This window comes from Canis lupus, chromosome 15 (genome assembly GCF_003254725.2).
Source record: "Canis lupus dingo isolate Sandy chromosome 15, ASM325472v2, whole genome shotgun sequence".
Classification (NCBI taxonomy): Eukaryota; Metazoa; Chordata; class Mammalia; order Carnivora; family Canidae; genus Canis; species Canis lupus.
Window position 1 is genome coordinate 59881029 of NC_064257.1, and position 17810 is coordinate 59898838.

At 52.6% G+C, this 17810-nt stretch overlaps 2 protein-coding genes across 4 annotated transcripts in view; one reads left to right on the top strand and one right to left on the bottom strand.

The window, feature by feature from the left end:
• Positions 1-8348, top strand: part of TMA16 (translation machinery associated 16 homolog) — a 46572-nt gene extending 38224 nt beyond the window's left edge. Inside the window, exon 8 of the mRNA XM_049094362.1 lies at positions 4493-8348. The gene's annotated coding sequence lies outside the window, so the exon portion shown is untranslated. The remainder of the gene's footprint in view (positions 1-4492) is intronic.
• The window catches only part of MARCHF1 (membrane associated ring-CH-type finger 1), a 794329-nt gene that overhangs the window by 5079 nt on the left and 771440 nt on the right, over positions 1-17810 (bottom strand). For 2 of the 3 annotated variants that reach the window (XM_035699269.2, XM_025439444.3), the window contains one exon: positions 9170-9317. In XM_035699269.2, coding sequence (XP_035555162.1) covers positions 9170-9317 — 148 coding nt within the window. Of the gene's footprint in view, positions 1-5062; positions 8928-9169; positions 9318-17810 lie in introns of those variants that run through there. The other variant, XM_035699270.2, reaches the window with a different exon arrangement.

Here is a 17810-nt window from a genome sequence, read left to right on the forward strand (position 1 = left end):
TAACAAGAGCATGGTTTGGTATGTGGGACCAGGAGGAGTCGGTTAGAAATCATGATGTATGAGAGTCTATGATTCTACTTTGGATTTTATTTACTTTTCCCTATAACGATAAATACAGTAAAAGGAATGTCCTACCTATATTTTGTAACACCGGTATTTGCTTTATGCTTCTGTAGGAAAACAGACATGAGGGCTTGTTTAGCTCCTACCTTTGTTCTATCAATGCAAGGAGAACAGTCATCTGACATACAGACTCCGGGGTAGATCAGTGGTTCTCAGCGGAGGCTAGTATTTTTCCGCGGAACATGTCTGGAAATACTGTTTATTGTTATACCCGGTGTCTCTTTGCAAACAGATGTCAGAGATGCTGTGTAAACGCCCTACAGTGTATAGGATAGCACTCCCCAACGAAGAATTATCCAGTCCGAAGTGTCAGTAGTGCTGGGGTGGAGAGTTCTTGTGGAAGGCAATCACTTAAAGTTTCTTTATTAGGAAATTTGCAGGGAGGATTCAAAGTACAAAGTACAAATCAAATACCTTGAAGTTTTCCAAATTTAGAAGGATACTTTTGCTCTTGGCTACTGTATTGATCAGTATTTCGTATGTATTTGGAACATTTTAACCACAGACAAACTGGAGAAAACATGTTTTATCTCCCATTTGGGGGGGAGAAGTCCCCGTGGGTACATCTAACTCCCCTCTGTTTGCTACATCACAGTACTGCCTGGATGTTTCCCATTTCTGAGGCTTCATCCGTGGTCCTCCTCCTTTCTGGGCTTTGCTTCCCTGTTTCGGCATGACTGCCTGTCCCAGCTCAGAAGTAATTTCCAGCTGGAAATAAATTTCACCACTCTTCCAGTTTCATATTATGTCTTCCATTTGTGGCGTAAGAGTCAACTTTCGGACCAGTTACTTTTACTTTGCTACATGATAACCTCGACAAACACAGAACTTATGTCAGTTGGTCTTTGTTTTGCAGTAGGTATTTCAAGGATGAATGAAAGCTTTTGAGGTTCCAGGTTGGATTGCTTTGCCTCAGTCTCTTCGGTATAAACCAGAGGCGCCAGCCTCTACTTGTCCACGAAGCTTTGTTTTCATGAGTGGGTGATATGAAGAAGTCTCCACTCTTGCTCTACCTCTCCTTTCTGAAATAGTGACCAGAACCCATAGCGTACCTGAGAATCTGGGCCAGGAGTAACAAGCCATTTTCTCTGCCAGTTCTGGGAGACAGGCTGAGTCTTCCGGTTTCTTTCACAAAGCTCTCTGATCGATTGTTTCTCCAGTCATTCCTCTTTCATATGTTTGGGAAGTCAAGGAGCCCAGTATAGTCCTCGAACAAGCTTAGGGTACAGGCTATCTCCCCACCTCACATCCAGGAGCCATGTAGGTGCAAACCTGTTGTCCACATGCCCATCTTCTCTCAGAGACAGTCTGAGCCTACTCTTTGCTTTTGACTAAGTGGGCAAGATCTCTACTTCCTTTAAAGATGTTATTGAACAGTTTTAAGATTTTATCCTGGAAACTCAACGATAAGGATACTGTGAGAGGAGATGCTAACAGGGGGCTAAGTGGATTTCCAAGAATGTTCTCATGGGTAACATGTGTTTACCTCCTTATTATGGAGACTCAGCAAATTGTCTTCATACTCAACCTTGTTGGACTAGTCAGTTCTATGCTGTTTTCTGTAAAGAAGAAAGAATGTACACAATAAGGAAGGGCGGTAGAAAAGAGAAGACAACATCTTGTTCCTTGTGGATCCTTTGTGGAAACAATTCTTTGTCCTCACTAACACATATTTGAAGCTGGAACCCAAACTTGGAAATGCTAAAAGCACAAAGTTGTTTCTACCCGCCCAGTTTGGAAAAGGAATCCAGAAAGTCCAACTTGAGGCAATTCTCCCATATGTTCATTTTTCCGAAGCCCAAGGATTGTATGTGCTTCTTCCTTGGCGCTTGGGATCTTTTCTCAGGAGTTCCTGGGTTTAGGAATAAACCGCATCCCATCCTCCTAAACATCAATCGGAAACTGCTTGGAGATTCTTGCGCAGGAATTGAAGGAGCTTGGAGGAGCAAATATTCTGTCCACAACCATTTTCTAAGGAGATAGAAGTCTTTTCTTGGCCCTCATCATAGATAAATTTGACTCATTCACCATTCATAATGTCATGCCAACCCCACAGGAATGGGCAATAAAGTTCTCAAGCAGCCTCAACGTGTGATGATTAAATCCTAGGCCTCCTTTCAGTGAGTGCGTGTGTGTGACGCGGTGCTGGGCAGCTGCACTGTCGTCCGTGCTGACCGCACGCAGCAGCATGCTAACAGGCTGTGAGAGCCCTAAGACGCTCTGCAGATTTGTCCTATGATGTGATACTGGAGGCTTCCTAAAGTCCAGGCAGATGAATCCAAACCCTCCATTATGTCTGCCTGAATGTGTCGTGCCACCCGAACCAGAGAAATCAGGCCACAATTTGTAGGGAACTTTATATGTAAAGAGCAATAAAAGCACTTTAGACCGAGAAAAGCAAAAGGCACCCTTCAGCTCGTGATAGTTTCTTGGGATTCTGAGTCTGTGTGAGATTTTTCTAGCAAGCCAGAGAGGAAAACTGGGGACTCCAGGTAAAAGTGACTATTTCTAGAACTTGAATAAAAAAACGAATGAGAGAATAAAAATTCGTAAATTGTTTTTTCACATAGAAAATTCTTCCAGGTATTCACTGCATTTCCCACTGGGATTGAGTCAGGTGACATGGATTGGGGCTATTTAAGGGCATTTCCTTTTCAGGAATCCGAGACCAGATTTTATTGATAAACAGGACCACTTCCACTGACTGTCTCTTATCTCCTTTACAATCACTTTCTTCATCTTTGCACCCAACAGCACCCTCCTTCCTGGCTAGGAAATACCAAAATCCCAAATTTTTATTCAATTTCTTTGCAGCCCAGACTCCAATTGGATATGCCTTACTACAGGATGGCTTCTCAAAGGCCATTTTTCTGTGTAAAATCCCCCACTCATTCTTGAGGATTATGGTTTTTGTTCTTGTTTTTTAAGTAGGCCCCACACTGGGCGTGGAGCCCAGAGCAAGACGTGAACTCACAACTCCGAGAGCAAGACCTGAACCGAGTTCAAGAGTCAGGCGGTCAATGGACCGAGCCACCCAGACACCCTGAGGATTATGGGTTTTATTCCTAAGAATCAGCCACTTCAGTCTTTACGTCTTCCCGTGTCCTAATTCAGATAGCTGTTTCCTGTCCTTGACGTACTGAGAACCTGTTAGCTGGTATTTGCTTTGGTCTCAGTGCCCTCAGCTCTGGTAGCCTGTTCAAAACTACTCCCATTCGGCTCATGCCCCCCATCACTGGGTCCCTTGGTTTCCGTCCCTTCCCTCCTTGACTCTGGCTGTGGCTTGTTTGGGCCAACGGGACAGCAGCAAATAGGACACAACAGAAACCTCAAAAGTGTTCACGCTGTGTGTGTGGTTTGCTCTCTTGCTAATTTTTAAGACTGTAATTGCTACACGAAGAAGGCAGGGCCATCAAGCCCTGTGTGGTGGAAAACAGCTCAGTTGTTTGTGTCGTCCGGCCAGTAGTGTGCCGGCCACCAGCCTGGTGGAGGAGGGCAGTCCTGGTCAACAGCAGACAGTCCGGCCACGGCCAGAAGCAGGGCCCACCTGACCAGAATTGGGAGTGAAATAAATGCTTGTGGTTTGATGTCCGTAAGTTTGGGCATAATTGGTCCTAATTGGTCCTACAGCAAGAGGTAACTGATCTACCAGTTAGAAATGGAGGTTAAGAGTAGCATTTACCTCGCAAGGTTGTTGGTGTGGATTAAGTGAGTAGTTCCTGACACAGAAAATGCCATATTGATGTAGGTCACTGGTGCTCTCGGAGTGATTTAAGTGCGACGTGGGCTGTAGATCAAGAGCAAAGCTTTGCCTGGTGCCTGTAACTACGACCTTGCTAACGTCGAGGGGCTTCAACATCGGCTGCCCCGTCTGGACTCCAGGCCATGAAAACCCCCAGGAGAGGAGGAGGTCCGGTCGGCTGCCAGCCACACCTCCTCACCCTGTAGGTCTGGGCATCCTTCCCAGCCAGCAGTTCCCTTCCTGGAGAAAAGCTCAGAAACCACCAAAAATCAACTAAAAGGTCCTGAACTATGTAAGTGGCAACTACGTGGATGATTTGTCCAGAAACATCGATGACAAACTTTCAGACTACAATGACGACTGTTTGTAAAGTGGGATACATCCCCTTTCAGACTCTCAGCCTTATTTTCTTTCTAGTTGTATTGTTTCTCGGAAAATTTGCTTCCCAGCTCTGTCCACTGGAGGAACACACGCAAGGTCACCTGGAACATCTTGCTTTGTTTTCTCTTTAGGTCTAATTGAGTAGACCGGCAAGCTCCCAGGTGGGTGTTTATAATAAAGCTGCACAGGAGGCAAATTACTTCTTTCTTCAACCTTTAAAAGAGTGATCTCTAAAATCTCTTCCAGCTATTAAAGTGGAATTCTCAGAGTATTCTGTGTGCAGTATGTGGTCCATCATGTAACTGGAGACACCTGGACTGTCTCTAAAAGGCCTTTTAAATGGCAGAGGAGAACCTGTCTCATTTAACAGCTGCAGTGACTATATTTAGGAAAAGCATCTCATTGGTAAGTTGGGATATTTTTGCTGGGTGCTTAGGTCATGCAGAGTTATAAAACGTGTTTGTGTAAGGGTGTGTGTGCGTGGTGGGGCTAGGCAGGCGGTTTTCTCCTTGTTGCTTCTCTCTGGTTGCATAAATTATTTTTTAAAAGTGTTTCACATACTTGTAACATTTTCCTTGTTTTAGTGGTAAGTAAAGATACATAAGCATATGCAAATATGAATATATGTAGCAAAATATATAAATATATGTGTATAAATTATACAAAAAATATATATATATACACACACACAGTATTTGTATAAACACAATGATTCAATTTGTCTGATGCAAGGTCAAGTCCAGGGTGTCTTTGAAAAATGAATCAGAAAGAACCTGTGACGGGTATTCAGTCCAGCTTTGTTTTACAAATGAGGAATTTGAGTGTCAGAGTGGTTATTTTATTCAAGGTAACTAGTCCATGACCAAGGCGGAACTAGAACACAGGCCTTCTGACAAGTACCTTAAGTCAGCACCAATCACGTTTGGGCCGTTCACAATAATAGCACATATAATGACGTCTAAAAAGGAATGCTTGGGCAGCCCGGGTGGCACAGCGGTTTAGCGCCTGCCTTCAGCCCAGGGCGTGATCCTGGAGACCCGGGATCGAGTCCCACGTCGGGCTCCCTGCATGGAGCCTGCTTCTCCCTCTGCCTGTGTCTCTGCCTCTCTCTCTCTCTTCTCTCTTGAATAAATAAATAAAATCTTTAAAAAAAATAAAAAGGAATGCTTAAGTAACAGTGCTCAACAGGACAATATATGGATTGCTGGGAAGTGATGTGTAGCACCTCCTCGAAGCAGATGATAATAGCTAACAAGGATGGCACAACCAGACTTCTCATCGGCTGGGGTCAGCCAGAGCCAGCAACAGTTCTCGAATCCCTACCAACCCTATAATGCTCTCGGAAAAATGAAGCAGGTATCTCCCTGCCCTAGAGATACTTAGAGGCTCACAAGTGAGTCAGGCAGGAGGAAAAAACAAAAAACAAAAACCAGTTTGTTATGCTAGTCCCCCTGTGGTGTATGCATTTAAATAGTTCTGGGGCAACGTGAAAATGTGCACCTGCCATACGATTTCACTTCTATGAAGAATCTAAGAAAACAAGATAAAAAAACAGGAATAGACTCATAAATACAGAGAACAGACTGGTTGCCAGAGGAAAGGAGGTGGGAAAAGTTGAAGTAGGTGAGGAGAGGTCTAAACTTGCAGTCACGAGTAAGTCATGGGGATGAGAAGTACAGTGCAGGCGTTACCGTCCACAATACTGTGAGGACTGTGTATGGACAGACGGCCACTGCCCCTACCTGTGGTGAGCGTTTTGTGATGTATATAATGTGTAATCACTGCGTTGTGCGCTTGAAGCCTATTGTACGTCAGCTATACTTAAAAATTTAAAAAAAAAACAATCTGTGCCTATAATCTCTCCAATAAGTATAAATATTTGTTTTCTTGGCCTCCATTTTTGTGTTTTGTTTTGTTTTCAACACACAAATAGTATACTGGAGGATTTTTCTAGAGTATGTCAAGGTAGGCAGGAGGAGCATTGCTCCCCCAAATTAGAGTAAGCAATGGGTAATTGGGGGTGTTCAAGTTTCAAGCACCAAGAGTCTGATTTTTTTTTTTTTTTCCACTACAGGCAGAGAAGTGAGAGAACTGTCTGGGGCAGCAGGCTTATTTAATCTAAAAGAACAACCATTAAAAACACATAAAGGATTTTTTTCCCTCCAGGATTGTTATTACAGTTCAAAAAATGTTGCTGTTTTATATTCAACCTCAATTTGGGTTAAGGGAGGACGGTTTGTTCCTCTTCCAATGATTTTGAAGGTTTCAAGGCAGACTTAAAATATTTTGACTTTTAAATTCAGCAGGTTTTTTTTTTTTTTTTCCCCAGACTTTAAAAGTAAATTCAGGCTCAGCACTCACGGTCCCAATGCCAAAGGGAGATGAACATAATACCGACTCAGGCAGATGCCCCCACTACCTATAAATGTGCTTTGGGAAATCGGGCTCTGAATACAGCTGGAACATGAGGTACAGATCATTCCCTTTGCGGAAGTCGCTATCGTTTCCATCTGAAATTCCCCGAGTTAGGAGCTGTCCCCCTGGGAAGCGGCTCCGGCCGTGGGCACTGCTTCCTGACAAGTATCTTGCTTCCTACTTCGAACACTCTGAGCACCAAAGATGATAGTCATCTCATTTTCACTTGCTTTTAAGAAAGCGAAAATAATTTTTTAAAAGTGTCCAGTAGAAAGCTGACCCATATATATTGGAAAGCCAACTCTTCTGATGGAGGGACCTGAGTGACAATCCACTGGGGGCCTCTGGTCTGAAATCCTGCATCCACCCAGAACTGAGAAAGGAAAAAAAAATTCTTTTGAAGAAAAAATCTAAAAGAGAAAAGGTAGGGAAGTGTGGGTATGAGGCATTCACAACCTCATCCTTCCTTCTGCAACGTCCACTGGGCCCCTTGCCAGGGCCCCGACGTGGCGTTCGGCCCCAGGGGTGTGCTGGTGAGCAAGACAGACCCTGCCCAGCCTGCTCTCACCTCAGTCTACTGGTGTCAGGAGACTTACAACTAAATGAGCAATTACAATAGTGTAGGGTAGGCATCCTGGCAGGCAGCGCTTCTTACCGTGTCTGCAAAAAGAATGACATAAGGGATAATTAAATCTAGACCTCTGGGGACGAAACTCGGGCTTCGTGGGGTGTAGAAACTCCCAGGTAATTAGAATATGCAATCCAGATGGGAGGGGGGTGGGGCGGGTTAGCGTAGGATGTTAGGTGAGCACACGGTTCCCCACACTCAGAGGACGCAGGGATCCGCTCTTGGCTTCCTAGGCACAAGTTGCTGGGCCGCGTCCTCACAATCTCTGACCATAGGTCTGGGGTGTGGAGAAGCCAAGTATTGGCATTTCTTTCTTTGTTTTTTAAAGATTTTATTTATTTACTCATGAGAGAGAGAGGCAGAGACACAGGCAGAGGGAGAGGCAGGCTCCCCGCAAGGAGCCCCATGGGGGACTCGATCCCAGGACTTGGGATCACGAAGGCAGACGATCAGCTGTGGACCGCCCCCCTGCGGCCCAAGAATTTGCTCACCCTGCACCCCCGTCACCCGAGGCTCACCCTGCAGTCCTGTCACCCTCGGCTCACCCTGCAGCCCCGTCACCCGCAGCTCACCCTGCAGCCCGTCACCCGCGGGTCACCTGCAGCCCGTCACCCACAGCCACCCAGGAGCCCCGTCACCCACAGCTCACCCTGCACCCCCATCACCCGCGGCTCACCCTGCAGCCCATCACCCACGGCTCACCTGCAGCCCCGTCACCTGTGGCTCACCCTGCACCCTGTCACCCACAGCCACCCAGGAGCCCCGTTACCTGCAGCTCACCCTGCACCCCCATCACCCGCGGCTCACCCTGCAGCCCATCACCTGTGGCTCACCCTGCAGCCCATCACCCACGGCTCACCTGCAGCCCCGTCACCCGTGGCTCACCCTGCACCCTGTCACCCACAGCCACCCAGGAGCCACCTGCCGGGTGTCTGGCGACCCTGGGGTGCGCTCGGTGCCCACTGCAGTCACCAGGGGGCAGCGTGAGTACAGCTGTCCGTCCCTCCTGCTGTTACTGCGTCCACACCAAGGGAGAAATAATAAAACCTTCCCTATTAACTTGCTTTTCCTCCTCGTTTCTTTCCCTCACCTCCTCCCCTTAGTTCCGGTCATCTTTGTCTTTCAGCTTCTTTTCTCTTTTTGGGGGAGGCGCACAGAGCCTTTGGCCCCTGCCAACACGCAGTGTGGCCTCTCTGCAGGTCCCCTGTGCTGGTTCCCCGGTGGCCTACCCTGGGGGCGGCACCTCCTCCCCCGGGTGCAGGCCGGCCGGGCGCAGGGGAACCCCCCCAGCAGCTCTGACTGCCACGAGCCAGGCCGACCCCCCAGCCCTCCGTGCCCGCTGCCCTCAGTAAGGCCCCCCGGATGTTGGCACCCCCCAGGACCCGTGAACGGCTTCCTGCAGGCTCGAGGGCAGCCTTCCCCAACAGCCCGGTGACCTTTCTGGCCACCGTGCGCACCTGCTCTACCCGTTACACGGAGCTGATCAGCGACGGCACGTTCTCGAAGACAGCATCGTCTTAATCATGGTTTAAAAGGCGCAACGGCTACGGTGCATTGAATGAAAAGACAAAACCTCTCCACTTCCCAGCTGTTCGTGTGCCTTTTCACATCTGGCTGCACACACTCCTTCATCGGCTCCTGGAAAGCCGGGGTGACGTGTGGCATCTCTAGGTCTGGCCCTTCCAAGGGCTTCGGGGACTTGCTACATCGTGCGGCCCGGCCGGGGACCCCAGATAGCTGGCAGAGGATTCCGGTCACCACCGGAGGGGCCTACACGGCCGTATCCCCCGTGAAGGCCTCCCGGGGAAGCAGCTCCCCACCCAGCTCCGGGGGCCTGGGAGCACCCAAGAGGAGGAAAGAGAAAAGACCCGTGCTCCTACCGTTGTCGTTGCCCTGCTTGATTTCCTCCGCCGTCCGGTCTATTAAAACGTACAAAGACCACACCACGCAGGTGATGGCGATGACGTGGAAGGTGACAGAGCAGAATATTTTCCTCCTTTCGCTCGTGGTCATCTGTAGTTTCTCCCACTGCAATCAGAAATGAGTCACACGACATGGGATTTCCAGGTAGGGACCCCTGCTCCCCGTTTAGAGCCCAGACATAGGCCGCGAACGGGGGACAAGCATAAAATACCCACATTTTAAGATGACACAACATTCCAGTAAGTCTCTGCGGTGGGAAAGATACGGAATCATAACCCCTAGAGTTCTATACGACTTCAATATATGTTAAAATGAAAACAAGGGACGCCGGGCAGGGTCCTTTGGCAGACGCTCACCCCCTGCCCCCCCCGCCCCCCCCGCATCCCTGCACGTCCCTCGTGGTACTGCCTCATAAGCAGTAATGAGTAATCTCCTCGTGGGTGGGTATGTAAGCGGAGCCTGGGCCGCATCCCGAGTGTGTATTCGTTAAGGGGCGTCTGAAGGGCTGCCTGACAGCGGGGAGGGCAAGTCCACATCCGCTCACAGCCCTTGCCCTAAAGAACACACTATCATCCGGGCAATGGGAAAAACCCGTCCCTTCAAGCACAGGCTTGGTTTACTAGCTGCCACCACTGTCGAAGTCACCGTCCCTCGCCGTACGCCTCAGGAAGTCGAGGGCTGCTCCTCTGGGGAGAAGGGGCCCACAGTCTCACAGCAGCGACTGAGGGTGTGTAGGGGGATGTGTCCACTGCCTACTCCGGAGAGACAGGCCGGCGGGGATCGACGCCTCGGCCGCTGCGGTGTCACTTCACTTCTGCGTTAGTTTTCTGTGCACTATTTCTAAGGGAACATCAGATCCCTGTGATCTTAGTAGAGAAGCCAAACCTCCGAGAATCCAGGACTTCCCCATTCTTTACTTATCACGCTCCTGCTAGAGCAAAATCCTCGGCACTCCAGAGGGCCCTACTGCTTTCCCCTCGTCCCCGTCCCCGCCCGGGATTCCCCGACCAGCAGGCCGAGGCCGGAGAGCCCGTGTCAACGCTCCGCCACCGGCTTTGGGACACGGGTGAAGCTGCTTAAGTCCTCTGGGCCACTTGCGTCATCTCCCCAAGACGCAGACTGTGGCAGAGGCTGTGACCGAGGGGTTTGGGGCGAGGACACCTTCTTCCCCCTTCCTTTACCGACAGACTCCGCTTTCCGCCTGGCCTGGCAGGGGGGCAAGGCCTGGATCCCACCAGCGACACGGCCCGGCCTCTACCGGGGCCCGGCTTTTGCGCTCCTGACACAGGAACGGCCCCGTCTTCCCTTCCTTCATTTTCTCTTCTTCGTCACCTGGAATCCGTAGTTAATGGCCGGGGTCCCACCAGCCATCCCGCAGCCTCAGGGACAGGTCTCGAGAAGCGCAGGGACCTCAGCCCGGTGAGCAGCGCGTCCCTGGGGCCCCGCCTGCGGCCTTGGCCTCGGCCTCACCCGCACTTCCCGGTAAGAGGACACGGGGATCTTCCCGACTTCCCTGCAGTCTGCGGATTAGGGGCCTACGGGTTCATTTGTGAGAAAGCACCGTACCTGACGCCGACCCTGATGCTCCAGAAAGTTCTGGGAACACTTCAGGAGAAATAAATGTCTCCTTTCCAAACACCATCCATCCCCTCCTGCTGGCTACTCGTCAACAGCTCTCCTGGCGACGGTGTCGGAGCCCATCACAAATTCACACCTCATCTTGTACTTTGATTTCCCTTAAATCGTATTTTATGTATTATTCCAAATAAAAAAATGGAGAGATCTTGGTACGGCAGCTGCAGGAAAGTCAGATCTACTTTTTAATTGCTCAACCTTGGCCTCCAGCACTAGTCCACGCCTATCCGTGAAGGGCCGATTGTTAAGACTCCCTTTTGTCATCCATCGTGTTTTGTGGTCACGTCACTGATTTTGTCACGGGAACCTGAATAACCTGCCTGCCGAAGGACGGAATATTGTCACCCGCGACAGCCTTCTGGGGCCCGGGGACGGGTCTGCGGCCCCTCGCATCCAAAGGGCCCGTAAGCGCAGGGCGGTGCACAAACGCGGCTTCGCACGCCCAAAGCCCCGCAGGGTCCAGGTGGGTGGAAGGACCTTCAGGACCGAAGAGCCACACCCCGTCGCAGGCGCTTGTGTGACCGCCGGGCCACAGCCGCGGGGACCGTGTCCTTAGGGCCGAGCACCTGGAGGAGCGGCCGAGACGCGTTCTTCAGGCTCGTGGGCCTCCGGGCAGGGCTGACCCTGGGGCCACCGGGCTCGCCAGGCCCCTGCGGCTGCGGACGGCGGGCCCAGATGACCCTCCCGGCCCGCAGCGGCTCAAGGGGAAGGACTGGGAAGGGCCCGGGACGGTCCTGCTCCCCCGCGGGGGCGGGGCGGGGGGGGGGGGCAGGGCCTGGCCGCCTCCGGGTCGAGGCCAGCTTCGTGTCCTCACCGCCTCCCGCCCGGCCTCCTCCGACCCCGGCCTCCTCCCGCCCCGGCCTCCTCCCGCCCCGGCCTCCTCCCGGCCCCGGCCTCCTCCCGGCCCCGGCCTCCTCCGGCCCCGGCCTCCTCCGACCCCGGCCTCCTCCCGCCCCGGCCTCCTCCGACCCCGGCCTCCTCCGACCCCGGCCTCCTCCCGCCCCGGCCTCCTCCGGCCCCGGCCTCCTCCCGCCCCGGCCTCCTCCCGCCCCGGCCTCCTCCGGCCCCGGCCTCCTCCCGCCCCGGCCTCCTCCCGCCCCCGGCCTCCTCCCGGCCCCGGCCTCCTCCGGCCCCGGCCTCCTCCGGCCCCGGCCTCCTCCGACCCCGGCCTCCTCCCGCCCCGGCCTCCTCCGGCCCCGGCCTCCTCCCGCCCCGGCCTCCTCCGACCCCGGCCTCCTCCCGCCCCGACCTCCTCCCGCCCCGGCCTCCTCCCGGCCCCGGCCTCCTCCGACCCCGGCCTCCTCCCGCCCCGGCCTCCTCCCGCCCCGGCCTCCTCCCGCCCCGGCCTCCTCCCGCCCCGGCCTCCTCCGACCCCGGCCTCCTCCCGCCCCGGCCTCCTCCCGCCCCGGCATCCTCCGACCCCGGCCTCCTCCCGCCCCGGCCTCCTCCGACCCCGGCCTCCTCCGGCCCCGGCCTCCGCGTCCCGACCACCGTCCCAGCCCCGCCGTCGGAGCGGAGCCCGCAGCCCTGCCCGCCGGGCCAGCCGTGCACGCGGCGCTCGCGGCTCCCGGGGTGCGGTCGGCGGCCTGCGGGGTGTCCCTCCCGACACAGCCGGCAGAGGGCGCCCGCGGGGTGTCCGGGGCGCCGGACGCGGAGGCCGCAGGAGCTGGGGCTGCTCCCGCCGCGCCTCGGTGCAGGGGTGCAGGGAGCCGAGGGCCCGCGGCGCTCAGAGGGGCGATGGGTGCGGTGCGGGTGGCCCTGCAGGGGGCGCTCAGGTGCGGGTGCGGGTGACCGGGTGACCCCGCAGGGGGCGGGCCCCGCGGGCAGGGCACAGACCCAGGTTCGCAGCGGCCCCTGCGGGGTGCGGGGCCTGCCCTCGGGGCACCCGCCCCCGCCCCGGCCCCCGCCCCCGCCCCGAGGGGACCCGGGGCTGCTCACTGCTCCGAAGCCGAGGCGGAAGCCGGCGGTGGGGGTGCTGGGCGGCGCCGCTCCCCGCCGGGCCGAGGCACCCCGCGCACCCGCCTCCACGGCCCTCGAGGCCGCCCCCGCCCCCGCCGCTGCCCGCGGCGTTCAAGGCCTCAGCGACCCCCCGCACCCCGGGACGCCGGCGTGGACCCCGGTCTCCGCCCCGCCCCCGCCCCCGCCCCCGCCCGCGGCTGCTCCCGGGCCCCCCCCCCCGCTGCTCGCTGCGAGACCAGCCGGTGCGGGTTCAGGGTTTAAGGGCTTTCAGTGGCATTCCTTCCCGTCCCAGTCCCAGCTGCCCACCGAAGAAGGCAGCAAAGGCGTTAAGGAGCAGCGTCCCAAAGGGACGCTTCTCAAGGTCTTTGCCTGCAGCTGCTTGGCACAAGAGCCGAGCGCGGGCTGGGGTCAGCGAGGCGGGTCAGCGCAGCAGCACCTCCGCGGGCGCCCCCTGCCCCTCCGCCCCCGAGCACCGACGTTTCCCGAACCTGCTGGTCATACTGTAGAGTCCTGCTGCACGTGGGTGAGGATGACGTCGGGGAAGCTCGTTACCCGCACCCTTCGGTGAGCTCTCCTGGGGGGGGGGGGGGGGAGAGCAAGCGGACCCTGCAGAGGCACCAGGGGGTGGAGTCCCTGCAGGGCCCGGGGTGGGGGGCGCTGGCTCCCTGTGGGCTGGTGGAGGACTAGCTGGCACACCACGTTGCACGGTTCCAGGCGTGCAGCTCGCTGGTTCGACAGGTCTGTAGTCACCCTGTGCTCACACGAGCGTAGCTACCACCTGTCTCCACCCAACTCTGTTGGGATGCCCTTGACCCTATTCCCTGTGCTGCACCTTTGACCCCTGTGACTTGGTCTTCCCCTAATTGAAGGCCTGTAGGCCCCACTCCCCAGCTGCCCACGCGCCCGGCCGTGAATCTCTTCTCTGTACTTAAGAATCTGTTTTCTGGTTCTTAAAAAGTGTTCCCCAGAAGCATCAGCATCAGCTTGAGGCCTGTTCGTGCCAAACTAAGCAAGGAGGACCCTGGGCCCAGGACCCAGTGGCTCTAATGCCAGGGCAGCCTACCTAAGCTAACCAAAATCGGAGCCTATAAATGCCAAAAGGTTCAGAAATGGAAACCCAAGGATAACCAATCACAAAGAGCCAACTCGACTTTGAGCTTCGGCCCATCAAATCCATGATTACCTTCCTTTGCTTCTGCACTTTGTCTGCATGCGCCCCTCCCCCGGGGCCTGTGGATAAGGAGCTCCCCACCACTCTCCCCACCATTCCTGGCTTTGCACTGCCTGACTCAGACTGAGTTTTGCTTGAATGAACTCTTAAAAATCTTATTATGCCTGATTTGAGCTTTTAACATCTAGGAATGCAACATCTGGGGCCCCACCCCCAGAGTTTCTGAATCAGAGTCCAGAGTTGGGGGCCTACACTGTGTGTTTTCACTAACCCTCAGGTGAGTCGGCCGCAAGGTGGAGTCTGAGAACCACCTGACTGATGGCACTTGGCAGAGCTGTATGGTGACCTCGATGGAGTCAATGCTAGAAGTAGCGCCTGCCACTCCTTGCCATAAACTAAGTAGTGGTCTAGGGAAGGAAAATTACCAAACCGGTTTGGTTACCTGGCTGTGATGGAAAGATTTCACAACATCAGTGAATTTGTTTGAAATGAAATAGAATAACTCCGTGTTGGCTCATTAGTCACTTAAGAAACTATTTCATTCTGTATTTCAGTTTTCAGATTAGTGTTTAGGTACGTGACAATATATTAAAATCTAATTTTCTTACTTATAAATCAAATGCTGGAGGAGAAAACCAGACAACAGACTCTTTACGTTCAGGAGGCATGACTCTTGAGACCTTAATGAACCCTCAAGTTCACGGATATGCCTTGGTAAGTCATTTCTGTCTCCAAAATGGACTAAAGAACCCTGGAAGAAGACTGGACCCTACTCAGGCTTTCAGTGCTATTGACTACAAACCTGGTGGTAGATGGGAAAACACCACAGCCAGGTTGAGATGCGGAGGGTGGGGACCTGGTCAAGGTAAGGTGCTCGTTATCGGACACAAGTCAGAAAGTGTACAAGACTCCAACTGATCCCTCAACAGAACCACAAATTACACGGCTCCCCTGGCTTCCTCCCTGGGCGCCCAAACTTAAACATTATATCCATAAATATTCTGTGTGGCCACTATAATCTCCGGAAATTGTCTTTGTTTGCCCCCATAGTTGTCTCTTCCACTCTGGGTCCACAGATACTGACTCTTTAACATCTCTCATGCATGGTCCAATGCGAGAGAGATTTTTTTTTTTTTTTTTTTTTGTGAAGGAGAATTTTATACCTCCCTCCGGTTGAATGTCGCTCCTCTGTGTCTCTTGAGGACAGGACAAGAGGAGATGGTCTTGTCCTGCAAGAGCGATTAGGACCTATATCCAAAAAAAATTTGCAAGCACAAGTAGTGAGGAATGGGCCGCGTGTCCAGATGAACCCCCCAAAACTCCAATCGAAATGCAAATATGAGATTAACGACTACCATCTTGGGATCGTCCGAGCACGTGCTGATGTAGGGTTGGGGGAAAACAGTCATGGGGACCCAAGTTAGGTTAAGATAATACTGCGAGTAATTGGCAGTATTTGTTTTTGAGAAATGGTTTAGACCTTTTCCCGGAACACCTGGGAACCTGAAATCAGTGGCTCCATCTGGCCACCACGAAGTCTGTCTTCCTCCGCATTTCGAGTTACTGAACGCTGGACATTACCTGAACGTGGGCTGGAATAAAAAGAAAAATTATCCGTTCTAGGAGTCTTTTATAATGAGAAGTAGTTTTCAGACCTGGCTGTGTCCCAGAATCCTCTAGGGAGCTGGTTCCCAGTCTGCACACCCGGGCCTGGCTGAATCGAGCGCCGAGGAGCGAGCTACGGACTCTCACAACATACTGGGTCTGCGAGTCACGGTGTACTTGTTAAAAAAAACGAGGGCTCTGGGTTCAAATTCTGACTCTGCCACTAAGGGTTGGGTGATCTTGGGTGAGTTATTTTAATTCACTGCCCTTCCATCTCCTTTCCTGTAAATCGTGATAAGGGCACTAGCTACTTTGCAAGGTCAAGTTGAAGGGAGGTAATGCGTATTAAGTGCAGAGCAGTATTGTGTCCTTAGCAAGAATTCAATAAATGTTAGGGGCTATCATAACTTGGAAATTGCAGCGCCATATCCAATCAAACTTCAATTGTCTTTACCTTCTAGATTCATGCATCACATTGACAACATCACCCAAGGATGAAGAAAGGCTGAGCTGGGATTTGTTCATACAGAATTAAGGCAGTCAAAGCCACCCATCCCCAACTATTTTCCCAGTACAAACAGGTTTTTTTTTTTTTTTTTTTTCTCTGAATAAGGAATCGCATAGCAGGGAAATACAGTCTGTTTTTGGTACCTATTTGTACAAAGAAGGGCAAGTGGATAATTTACTCTGCATAACGTCAGTCGAATCGTTCAAAAGGCTGCACAATGATAACTGCTTTTCTGTTAGGATTGAAAGAAAAATATATCCCAGGTTGCGATGTATGCCTCGGTAAGTTTTCATTCTTTTTGTCTGGAAATTCAGTTCAAGATGTTATGCTAAGACTTCCCAAAGAAATACTGTTCTGGGTGACAGTTTTCATAAGAGGTTGAAGTGACTCCAGCATCTCCAGTAAATGGAAAGCGTTAATATGGGTGTGTGGATTATCATTATGTGTTTCCTGAGGAAAGAACATAGGAAACCTCCAGAAACACGCCCCAGGCCTGCTATTCTCTCTTCATGATTGCACAACTGAAGAAGTCACCTGCGAATGGGTAGGTGAAAGAAATAGCTTATTCTCCTCCAAAGGTAATTACCTTGGGTTTCTGTGTTCGAGGACTCTTAACATTGGCTTTTAAAAACAATGGAGTTTTCGAGGCCAACTGATAGAATGGAACTTTAACTTTACCATATACTCAGTAGTACTTGGAAATAGCCCAGTTGAGTAGAAAAGTAGAGGTGTCCTATCAGGGCAAATCCGACTTAGACCAAAAATCTAAGTAACACTGAATATCACCTATAGCTCCAGGAGAAGGTGCGCTTCTCACAGCAGCGGTAGCAGAAATAAGTTATGTCGCGTGCTGGCCGCAGTGGTTTACAGCGACAGTTGTAACAGCAGGAAGCATGCTGGTGCCGAGACCAGATGGGAGGTTGTCTGAATGCAAAGACACTGGGAGAATCAGAGGCCAAATGAACACATAGAGAGAACCTGGGACGGGGGTGGTGGTGGTGAGGAGGGCTGGGGTCGGACCGGGGGGCCCCAGGAGGGAGTTGGGGAGCACAGAGTGACTGTCAGGTCCAACTGGGAAGAAGCCACATGCTTGGAGAGGCTTTGGAATGAAGTCACCGAGAACACAGACTTTGGGGTTTGGCCAACCTGGGTTAGAGCCACCAGCAGGAAGTGTCCACCGAAGGGGGGCAGGCAAGTAAACTACCTCCTTAAGCTCCAGTTTCCTCGTGGGCAAAACTGGGAGGATGGTACTGCCTCTTGTACACGGTATTTGTTACAATCGCTCACGATAACACACACACCTCACGAGCCTTTAGTAAACCCTCAAGCAGGCCAGGGGTCCCTAACTGGTTTATGAGACAAAGATCCATAAGGCTCTCAGGCCCATCGTGGGCAAAAAGTAGCAAAAATGTGACTAGTTTTCAAATTCCTCGAAATGGAACAAACCCAGTTTGCTGCATCCCCACCGCTCTCTTTGCTTTACGCCCTGCTCGCTTGACTCACTTAGGTTACCCGCTCGGTGCCCCGGGCGACTGGGTTTGTGGTCCTTGAAGTACTAGCATCAGTAACCCAGGTTCTGCAGATAGAAGCCAGGAGGTAAAAAATAGAGAGCCAGTATTTTCTGAACCTTGAGAAGAGCTCTGGCCCTTAGGGGTGACTCAAGGGGTCTCAAGGGCCACCGAGCACCAAAAGATGCTCGGAGGGAGCAATCGGCAACACC